Source organism: Ranitomeya variabilis, chromosome 7, assembly GCF_051348905.1.
Source record: "Ranitomeya variabilis isolate aRanVar5 chromosome 7, aRanVar5.hap1, whole genome shotgun sequence".
Lineage (NCBI taxonomy): Eukaryota > Metazoa > Chordata > Amphibia > Anura > Dendrobatidae > Ranitomeya > Ranitomeya variabilis.
Genome location: NC_135238.1, coordinates 95,153,487 through 95,165,267, shown reverse-complemented (window position 1 = coordinate 95,165,267; position 11,781 = coordinate 95,153,487). Strand labels below are relative to the sequence as shown.

The 11,781-nt window shown below is 48.4% G+C and overlaps 1 protein-coding gene across 2 annotated transcripts in view; it reads left to right on the top strand.

Moving 5' to 3' along the window:
- Window positions 1-1,449: 1,449 nt before the first annotated feature.
- WDR75 (WD repeat domain 75) overlaps window positions 1,450-11,781 on the top strand; it is a 129,616-nt gene continuing 119,284 nt past the window's right edge. Inside the window, exon 1 of one of the 2 annotated variants that reach the window (XM_077275589.1) lies at window positions 1,450-1,862. In XM_077275589.1, the coding sequence (XP_077131704.1) occupies window positions 1,777-1,862 (86 nt within the window). In that variant the 5' untranslated portion in view covers window positions 1,450-1,776. The remainder of the gene's footprint in view (window positions 1,863-11,781) is intronic. The other variant, XM_077275590.1, reaches the window with a different exon arrangement.

Genomic DNA, 11,781 nt, shown 5'->3' with positions numbered 1-11,781 from the left:
TCGCCAGACCAATCAATGTACAATGAACAGCGCTCCATCCAGGTGTAAAAGTCTTCAAAATAAACTTTATTGAGCCATGGTACAACAGCAACGTTTCGACCACAACATGGTCTTTGTCAAGCATACATTACAACACAGTGGGCTGTCTTAAGTAGTGTGGATGCCACACAGTGCACCAATCACCACCCACTTGACACAATTAACAAATATCATATAAAAAACAGACATCAGTAGTGTACATACATTTTCAATAACAAAAAATACCCATATAGTGTATAGAACTTCCCACTTTTCACCAAACATATGAATTGATCTTCACATATTTCCTCATGAACGGCGAACTGTCACTTTCTGTTTACTCCATCTCAATGGGGATAGTCCACCCATCAGCGATATCATGGCTTGTTGCGCCGTCCAATCCAGGTTCATGGCGCCAAAAGGAACAGCATCCTATCACCATGTCCGGTACATATAACTCCATAGTTTACTCCAATCCAAAGAACCCTTTATCCTAATAGAGACCCCAGTACCTGTACTCCATTACCGGGTCACCGAGGCTCACCCCACAGCATCATCAGGCAGCGCCGGCGCAGGGAGGAGCAGGCCCTGCCTGATGATGCTGTGGGGTGAGCCTCGGTGACCCGGTAATGGAGTACAGGTACTGGGGTCTCTATTAGGATAAAGGGTTCTTTGGATTGGAGTAAACTATGGAGTTATATGTACCGGACATGGTGATAGGATGCTGTTCCTTTTGGCGCCATGAACCTGGATTGGACGGCGCAACAAGCCATGATATCGCTGATGGGTGGACTATCCCCATTGAGATGGAGTAAACAGAAAGTGACAGTTCGCCGTTCATGAGGAAATATGTGAAGATCAATTCATATGTTTGGTGAAAAGTGGGAAGTTCTATACACTATATGGGTATTTTTTGTTATTGAAAATGTATGTACACTACTGATGTCTGTTTTTTATATGATATTTGTTAATTGTGTCAAGTGGGTGGTACTGGGTTGTGATTGGTGCACTGTGTGGCATCCACACTACTTAAGACAGCCCACTGTGTTGTAATGTATGCTTGACAAAGACCATGTTGTGGTCGAAACGTCGCTGTTGTACCATGGCTCAATAAAGTTTATTTTGAAGACTTTTACACCTGGATGGAGCGCTGTTCATTGTACATTGATTGGTCTGTAGAAACTGAACTGTCTAGAAAGGAGAAGCTGCAGAGAGATCATCAAAAAATCCACTCCAATCTAGTCACCTCACCAGTGAAGTGGCTAGAGTGGAGTGGCTGGAATGAGGACCACAAACTATCCACTTCGATCTAGTCACTTCAGTAGAGAGCCGTCTAGACTAGAGTTGATAAATGAGGCCTCAAAACATCAACTCCGATCTAGACGGCTCACTTCACTAGTGAATCAGCTAGAATGGAGTTGATTTTTTGAGGACCACAATTCAATTCCAAACTAGACGCAACCCATCAGCTCCCTTCTAGCCCCGCCCCGTCTGCCCCATTGCTGATGTAAACGTAGTATTTGGAGAAAATCTAGTATACGGTGAGTGAGCTGAGCCTGAGCGGCTGGCCGCCGTGTCCGGGATATATGCGTCCTGTCTTCTGCTCATGGAAATCTGCTTATGGGCAAGCTGCCAGAACTAAAGATGTCCGCCGTGCTCGCTTCCTGTGTGATGGCCCGCCCACACCGGAGTGTTTCCGCTCTTCGTACGGTAACTTTACCACGTGTGTTGTGTGTGAGGACGGAGCTGTGAAGTAAAATGCTGGTTGATCCCGAAGTTCACGTGATTCAATGTGGTGGGAACCGGATGAATTACCGGAGGCCTCTCCTGTCAGCGGACAGCAGGTGAGCAGCGCAGGGCTCAGTGATGGCGGCCAGCTGCAGCGCAGCCCCGCATAACATGTCCGCCAGGCTTCCGCTCGGGCTGTACGGCCGCTTGGTAGAACGATTTTAGCAAAAGAAAAAGCTTCTCTGGTGTCTGGAGGAAATGATCTGTAACTGCCGGGAGAGTACCTGGAAGCGCTACCGGGCCCGCACAGTGTGGCTGCGGCGCTCCTCTGCTTGTGCGGACCTGCCGTAAGGCTACTTTCACACTAGCGTCGTGCACTGCACGTCGCAATGCGTCGTTTTGTAGAAAAAACGCATCCTGCAAAAGTGCTTGCAGGATGCGTTTTTTCTCCATTGACTTGCATTACCGACGCAGTGCGACGCATTGCCACACGTCGCAACCGTCATGCGACGGCTGCCTGTGTTGCGTCGGACCGTCGCCACCAAAAAACGTTGCATGTAACGTTTTTTGGTGCGTTGTGCCAGCATTTCCGACCGCACATGCGTGGCCGGAATTCAGCCCCCTCCTCCCCGCACCTCACAATGGGGCAGCGGATGCGTTGAAAAACAGCATCCGCTGCCCCCGTTGTGCGGCGCTTCGGCTTCTTTCACACTAGCGTCGGGCTCGGCCTGTCGCGGTGCGTCGGACCGAGGTCACCGACGCTAGCGTTGTCTCCGCCGCACAACGGGTGCAGCGGATGCATTTTTCCAGTGCATCCGCTGCCCCATTGTGAGGTGCGCGGAAGTGCGGGGAGGTGGGGGTGGGGTTCCGGCCGCGCATGCGCGGTCGGAAAAAGCGGACCGTCGTGAGCAAAAAAGTTACATGTAGCGTTTTTTGCTCCCGACGGTCCGCCACTGCACGACGCATCCGTCGCACGACGGGTGCGACGTATGGCAATCCGTCACAATGCGTCGCTTCATGTTAATGGTGAAAAAACGCATCCTGCAAACACTTTTGCAGGATGAGTTTTTTCGGCAAAACTACGCTTTGTGACGGAATGCAGTTAACGCTAGTGTGAAAGTAGCCTTCCACAGTATGTGTCGGTGCACTGCAACGTCGCATAGTGACGTGCAGTGCACGACGCTAGTGTGAAAGTAGCCTTAGTGTGTGCCCGAGCTCTGTATGTTAGGCTGCTTTCACACTTGCGTCGTTTTGAATCCGTCGTTTTGGGGAAAAAACGCATCCTGCAAATGTGCCCGCAGGATGCGTTTTTTGCCCATAGACTTGTATTGCCGACGGATCGCGACGGATGGCCACACTTCGCGTCCGTCGTGCACTGGATGCATCGTGTTTTGGCGGACCGTCGGCACGAAAAATGTTCAAGGGAACGTTTTTTCGTACGTCGTGTCCGCCGTTTCCCACCGCGCATGCGCTGCTGGAATTCTGCCCCCTCCTCCCCGAGACTTTACAATGGTCAGCATATGCGTTGAAAAACTGCATCCGCTGCCCACGTCGTGCCAAATTTTCACAACGTGCTTCGGTACGTCGCTTTCACACATCAGGTTTTTTGTTTCAGTCAGAATTCGGCTAATGTTCCAAAAAACGGATCTCTTTCAAATAGTGAAAAAACTGATGCAACCCATCAGTTTTTCTGCCGGATCTGGTTTTCTATTTTTAACTATTTTTAACATGGAGTTACAGTGACTTGGAGAGAGAGAGAGAGAGAGAGAGAGACCAGAACGGAAAATGTGCATGATTTGCATTTTTGGCTGGCTCCGTCACTGTGCGCTTTTTTCGCCTGACAAAAAAAAAAAAGTTCCTCTGGACGTTTTCTCCGTCCACCGGAAATGACTGGACGCATCCAGAAAAAAACGGATGAAACATCTGGCTATCAGGCACAATCCGGCACTAATACAACTCTATGAGAAAAAAACGGATCCGGCGTAAAAAAAAAAAAAAAAAAAATCAATTTTTTTTCAAAACTTGCCGGATTGTTCCTGAAACAAAAAACCTGATGTGTGAAAGTAGCCTTACACACATTGGTGGTCGGGGGCTCCCTTCGTCTGCTTATCCGCACAGCCCCTTATCATCACCTCCCCTTTTCTCCGCACAGCCCCTCATCATTACCCCCACCACTCTCTGCGCATTCCCTCATCACCCCCCTTTCTCCGCACAGCCCTTCATCATCACCCCCCCGTTCTCCGCACAGCGCTTCATCACCACCTTGTTCTCCGCACAGCCCTTCACCACCCCCTGTTCTCCGCATAGCCCTTCATCATCACCCCCCTTTCTCCGCACAGCCCTTCATCATCACCCCCCCTTTCTCCGCACAGCCCCTCATCATCATCCCCTGTTCTCCACACAGCCCTTCCTCATCACCCCCTGTTCTCCGCCCAGCCCTTCCTCCTCATCACCCCCTGTTCTCCGCCCAGCCCTTCCTCATCACCCCCTGTTCTCCGCCCAGCCCTTCCTCATCACCCCCTGTTCTCCGCCCAGCCCTTCCTCATCACCCCCTGTTCTCCGCCCAGCCCTTCCTCATCACCCCCTGTTCTCCGCCCAGCCCTTCCTCATCACCCCCTGTTCTCCGCCCAGCCCTTCCTCATCACCCCCTGTTCTCCGCCCAGCCCTTCCTCATCACCCCCTGTTCTCCGCCCAGCCCTTCCTCATCACCCCCTGTTCTCCGCCCAGCCCTTCCTCCTCATCACCCCCTGTTCTCCGCCCAGCCCTTCCTCCTCATCACCCCCTGTTCTCCGCCCAGCCCTTCCTCCTCATCACCCCCTGTTCTCCGCCCAGCCCTTCCTCCTCATCACCCCCTGTTCTCCGCCCAGCCCTTCCTCCTCATCACCCCCTGTTCTCCGCCCAGCCCTTCCTCCTCATCACCCCCTGTTCTCCGCCCAGCCCTTCCTCCTCATCACCCCCTGTTCTCCGCCCAGCCCTTCCTCCTCATCACCCCCTGTTCTCCGCCCAGCCCTTCCTCCTCATCACCCCCTGTTCTCCGCCCAGCCCTTCCTCCTCATCACCCCCTGTTCTCCGCCCAGCCCTTCCTCCTCATCACCCCCTGTTCTCCGCCCAGCCCTTCCTCCTCATCACCCCCTGTTCTCCGCCCAGCCCTTCCTCCTCATCACCCCCTGTTCTCCGCCCAGCCCTTCCTCCTCATCACCCCCTGTTCTCCGCCCAGCCCTTCCTCCTCATCACCCCCTGTTCTCCGCCCAGCCCTTCCTCCTCATCACCCCCTGTTCTCCGCCCAGCCCTTCCTCCTCATCACCCCCTGTTCTCCGCCCAGCCCTTCCTCCTCATCACCCCCTGTTCTCCGCCCAGCCCTTCCTCCTCATCACCCCCTGTTCTCCGCCCAGCCCTTCCTCCTCATCACCCCCTGTTCTCCGCCCAGCCCTTCCTCCTCATCACCCCCTGTTCTCTGCCCAGCCCTTCCTCCTCATCACCCCCTGTTCTCCGCCCAGCCCTTCCTCCTCATCACCCCCTGTTCTCCGCCCAGCCCTTCCTCCTCATCACCCCCTGTTCTCCGCCCAGCCCTTCCTCCTCATCACCCCCTGTTCTCCGCCCAGCCCGCCCTTCCTCCTCATCACCCCCTGTTCTCCGCCCAGCCCGCCCTTCCTCCTCATCACCCCCTGTTCTCCGCCCAGCCCGCCCTTCCTCCTCATCACCCCCTGTTCTCCGCCCAGCCCGCCCTTCCTCCTCATCACCCCCTGTTCTCCGCACAGCCCCTCATCATGACACAGCAAGTACAGTATTGTACTTCATGATAGTGGTAGAATTTCTTTGATATGACTTGTTTATTTGTGAAAAAAAGGAAATTTCGTGAAAATGTGGAAAATTTTGCAATTTTCAAACTTTGAATTTTTATGCCCTTAAATCAAAGAGATGTCACAAAAATTACTTAATGAATAACATATTCCACATGTCTACTTTACAGCAGCACAGTTCTGGAACATAATTTATTTTTTGTTGTTGTTGTAGAAGGGTTAAAAGTTGACCAGCGATTTCTCATTTTTCCAACAAAATTTACAAAACCATTTTTAGGGACCATCTCACACTTGAAGTGACTTTGAGGGGACTACATTGCAGAAAATACACAAGTGACACCATTCTAAAAACTGCACCTCAAAGTGCTCAAAACCACATTCAAGAAGTTTATTAAGACTTTAGGCGCTTCACAGAAACTGAAGCAATGTGGAAGGAAAAAATGATCATTTAGCTTTCACAAAAATTTTACTTTAACCCGATTTTTATTTTTACAAGGGTAACAGGAGAAATGGCCCAACAAATTTTGGGGTCCTTTTTCTCCGGAGTACACTGTTGCCCCATATGTGAGGGAAAACCGCTGTTTGGGCACACCCCACACGTTCTTGTTGTACCTCAGTACACAGTCTGGTTTAGTGATCTGTGTAGAGGAACCTCATACCGCGGTAGGGGTGCTGCCATCTCCATGTATGGTGGTCAAGAAAAGGACATCCTTCCTTCCGCTACTTCACCGCCAGCATATTGTCGCTACATTGGGCTCTGCTCTCACCCTCTCATCTGAGCAGTTTCCCAGTTAGCATCTTGGGGAGTCCTCTCTGAGTTTTGCAGACAGTACTGCAGGCTGCGGTACCTGGTGCAGAGAGGGACTTGAAAATTGTAATGCTGGTACAAAAGTTATTTACGTAGAGGTGATGACCTTGATCCAGCAGTGGGTGCAGCAAGTCCCACACAATTTTCCCACTCCCAGAAAAGGGAGACATTCAGGTGGTTCAATCCAGGAGTCCTTCCTTTCACAAACTCTAAACTTGTTGGTGTACCCTGAGGTACTCTCACACAGTTAGTACAGGTTAATTCCATACCTGGCCCTCTTACCGGGCAGATATTGCCGGAACTGGAGCCTCTCCTTGAAAGGTATTAGGGACTCATCCACTCAGATGTCCTTTTGGGACATGTACACCTCAGCAAATTTGTTGCTGTAGTGCTCAGTCACCAGGCTAACTTTGAAAAGTCTGTCAAAGTTTGTCATCTCAGGGAGGACATTGTGCTTGATCACGAATGCAAGAATTTGTGGGTGGCCTGCGCAATTCTATTCGGCGCTTTCTCTGCCCGCTGAGGGACGTATTCATCTCGGCCTTAGTGCTGTCACAGGCGCACTTAATCAGGCGCCGTACTTCCGGTATCGCTGGAGTCCTACTCACCGGTTCTGCATCAGGTGGGCCATACGGTTGCTATTTATATGGGGCTCATTGTACAAACTGCATCTTCCCCTGACGAAGCCCTTTCTGTAGGGCGACACGCGTTGGGCTGTGTCTCTTGGTCCGTACCAGCCGGCACACGGGGACGGTGTTTCCTCCTCTCTCTCATGTGGGTAATTCCATGTTTTGTTGCCTTATTATGGGCACTGGCTCCACTTAAGTGACAAACCAGGCTGGCATTTTCATCTATGGGTGTGGAATCTTCTTGCCACTGAGTACACCCAGGTGTTTTTTGTTTTTCTCTCCCCGGTGCATTTTCACCGGTACTAGGGGTTTACACGCGTCATAGGGTTTGTGTCTTACCTATTTTGTGTGCTTATAGTCCCATGAGCCAGAGGGTTGGTTTCCCATTATAAATAAGTGTGTGCAGGCTTATATACTAGGTATTGGTTTATTATGTTATATCTATATATGGACCAAGTTTCTCATGTATTACTGTTTTTAATTATGTTTTATGTTTTTTGAAGTTGTGGTTTGTTAATAAAAATTCCTGTCTTTATATTCTGAGTATCATCATTTTATTGGTTTGTGGTGTGCATCCATATAAGTGGCTTCTCTTTTTTTGTTCAGTTTCAACGTGTTTACGAGTCATAGCCATGGGGATTAGCGGAGTGTTGTATTAAACATCAGCACTCCAATATTGCCAAAGTTCTGGCTTCTTCACTAACCCCATATGAAGGACTTGGCCCCAAAACATTATCACTTCTACTGTGTCCACAGGGGTCCAGTTAGAAAATGATGAAGGGCGGTTTTGTGCAAAAATTTCTGGACAGGCAAATTTGTCTACAACTCCAGGTTCACAAAATCTTCAACGATAGACTTTGAAAAAGTCAATTTCTTTAAGGCCAGTGTTGTCAAATTTGATTCCTGATTACGCCACAAAATCAAGAATCGGTGGCTCGTAATATTCGAGGGGTGAGATCCATACGGGCTCAGTAACGGTGGGCACTGATTCATTTTCTGTCCTGGGGCGTCTGGCGGTTCAGTATCACTTAAGGAAAAATAAAGGAAGATGGGATCCTTTCCCTCACTATCAGTGTCTGAGGCAAGGAAGATGTATGCCTCCACTGCTGAAAATACAGTGATTGGGACGTTTTTTCACGCATGCAAGTGTGTGTGTGCCAACTTTTATCTAGGTGTGTGTGAGTGCTTGGTGCAATCTATTTTTTATTTACATAACAAAAGAATCTAGAAAGGAAAAGATTAACCCCTTAACGACCGCCGATACGCCTTTTAACGGCGGCAGTTAAGGGTACTTAAAGGGACTCTGTCACTCCCTCCAGCTGTTATAAACTAAAAGAGCCACCTTGTGCAGCAGTAATGCTGCATTCTGACAAGGTGGCTCTTTTAGTTATTGGTGCAGTCAAAGCAGAAATAAAGCGTTTTATAATTTTGCAAAAATACCTGTCTTTACCCCTGGAGGCAGGTCTTAACCCCTCTGCTGCACACGCCACACTGCCGTCACTCAAGGCTTCTTCGGCACCGAGCGCCGCCCCCTCCGCGCTGTTTTCAAATCAAATCCGGCGCCTGCGCTGTTTTGTTCTGCCTGGGGCAGGCACAGTGAACGCTGCCCGTCTGACCTCAGATGCAGACTGCGTCTGTGCGGCCACCCAGTTTGTGAATCCCAGCCCCGCAGTGTGTTATGCATTATGCACAGTGCGAGGCTGGGATTAGGGTTAGGTTTAAGGTTAGGGTCGAGATTAGGATTAGGGGTGTGTTGGATTAGGGTTTTGATTAGGGTTATGGTTAGTGTTGAGATTACGTTTTTTTTGGGGTTAGGGTTGTGATTATCGTTAGGGTTGTGATTAGGATTATGGATCGGGTCGGGATTAGGGTTAGGGGTGTGTTGGGGTTAGGGTTGGAGTTAGAATTGGGGGGTTTCCACTGTTTAGGTACATCAGGGGGTCTCCAAACACGACAGCCAATTTTGCGCTCAAAAAGTCAAATGGTGCTCCCTCCCTTCTGAGCTCTGCCATGCGCCCAAACAGTGGTTTACCCCCACATATACGGCATCAGCGTACTCGGGATAAATTGGACAACAACTTTTGAGGTCCAATTTCTCCTGTTACCTTTGTGAAAATAAAAACTTGGGGGTAAAAAAATATTTTTTGTGGAAAAAAAAAATATTTATTTTCACGACACTGCATTATAAACTTCTGTGAAGCACTTGGGCATTCAAAGTTCTCACCACACATCTAGATAAGTTCCATGGGGGGGTCTAGTTTCCAAAATGCGGTCACTTGCCATGCACCCCAACAGTGGTTTACCCCCACATATGGGGTATCAGCCTACTCAGCATAAATTGCACAATAAATTTTGGGGTCCAATTTCTCCTGTTAAAGTGAAAATTTGGGGGTGAAAACATAATTTTTGTTGAAAAAAATATGATTTTTTTATTTTAATGGCTCTACATTATAAACTTCTGTGAAGCAGTTGGGGGTTCATAGTGCTCACCACACATCTAGATAAGCTCTTTGGGGGGTCTAGTTTCCAAAATGGGGTCACTTGTGGGGGGGTTTCTACTGTTTAGGTACATCAGGAGCTCTGCAAATGCAACATGACGCCCGCAGACCATCCCATCAAAGTCTGCATTCCAAGCAGCACTCCTTCCCTTCCGAGCCCCGATGGGTGCCCAAACAGTGCCCCACATATGAGGTATCGGCGTACTCAGGACAAACTGGTCAACAGATTTTGGGGTCCAATGTCTCCTGTTACCCTTGAGAAAATAAAAAGTTGCAGGCTAAAAAATCATTTTTGAGGAAAAAAAGGATTTTTTATTTTCATGGCTCTACTTTATAAATTTCTGTGAAGCACTTGGGGGTTTAAAGTGCTCACCACACATCTAGATAAGTTCCTTAAAGGGTCTAGTTTCCAAAATGGTGTCACTTGTGGGGGGTTTCCACTGTTTAGGCACATCAGGGGCTCTCCAAACGCGACATGGCGTCCGATCTTAATTCCAGCCAATTCTACATTGAATAAGTAAAACGGCACTCCTTCTCTTCCAAGCTCTGCGGTGCGCCCAAAAACCCCCCGACGTGTGGGGTATCGACGTACTCAGGAGAAATTGCACAACAACTTTTGTGGTCTAATTTATCCTGTTACCCTTGTGAAAATAAGAATTTGTGGGCGAAAAGATCATTTTTGTGTAAACTAATGCGATTGTTTATTTTCACGGCTCTACATTATAAACTTCTGTGAAGCACTTGAGGGCTCAAAGTCTCACCACACATCTAGATAAGTTCCTTAAGGGGTCTAGTTTCCAAAATGGTGTCACCTGTGGAGCGTTTCCACTGTTTAGGCACATCAGGGGCTCTCTAAGGCTGCGTGTCCACGTTCAGGATGGCCGGCGGTATCGCCTCTTGGCGCTAAGCCCCGCTCCCTTCTGGGACGCGATGATGCCGGATGTGTTAACTGTACACATCCGGGATCATCGCACTCCTCCCATAGGGCCCTGTGTTATGCCTTGCGGGGACGCTGCGTCCCCGCAAGGTGTACGGACATGCTGCGATCTGAAAAGACGCGCAGCATGTCCGGAGTCGCAGGGCTGCTGCGTGCGGGTTTCCACGCATAGTGGACACGGGATTAAAACAAATCCCCTCCACTATGCTGGAACATCTGGACGCTGCGTGTTTGACGCTGCAGCTCTGCGCAGCGTCAAACAAGCAGCGTTTACTGACCGTGGACACACACCCTAAACGTGACATGGCATCCGGATCTCAATTCCAGACAATTCTGTATTGAAAAAGTCAAACGGCGCTCCTTCTCTTCCAAGCTCTGCCGTGCGCCCAAACAGTGGTTTACCCCCACATATGGGGCATCGGCGTATTCAGGAGAAATTGCACAACAAAATTTATGGTTACATTTCTGTTTTTAGACTTGTGAAAATAAAAAAAAAAAGTTAAACGTTCATTTTTCTTCCACATTTTCAGTTCCTGTGAAGCACGTAAAGGATTAATAAACTTCTTGAATGTGGTTTTGAGCACCTTGAGGGGTGCAGTTTTTAGAATGGTGTCACACTTGGTTATTTTCTATTATATAGACCCCTCAAAATGACTTCAAATGTGATGTGGTCCCTAAAAAATAATGGTGTGGTAAAAATGAGAAATTGCTGGTCAACTTTCAACCCTTATAACTCCCTAACAAAAAAAAACTATTTTTTGTGACACATCTTTCTGATTTAAGGGCATAAAAATACAAAGTTTGAAAATTGCAAAATTTAAAAAATTTTCACCATATTTCTGTTTTTTTCATCAATAATTGCAAGTAATATCGAAGAAATTTTACCACTAACATGAAGTACAATATGTCACGAAAAAAACGTTCTCCGAATCATCGGGATCTGTTTAAGCTCTCCAGAGTTATAACCTCATAAAGTGACAGTGATCAAAATTGTAAAAATTGGCTCGGTCATTAAGTACCAAATTGGCTCTGTCACTAAGGGGTTAAAAATTGGGGAAAATAAACGGACGTCTTTAAAAACATTACTGAGCGCCCGCAATTACTGAAACTAAACCTGAATATATTCAGTAAAAAATGCTGTAATGTATGCAGATTACTGCAGTAAATTTTTACTCCCCCCCCCCCTAATCTAGTCCTATCAATTAATCCAATTTTTTTTTATTTCACACAAAAGGCAACAACTGGATCAATTTTCAGCGCTCAACAGCTGTAGGACGCACGTGAATGTGGTGCAAAAAGGAAATAAAAAAACAGTCCTTGCAAAAAAGCAAGCACGGGTGCTGTTCAGTGATGTGCGTCTGAC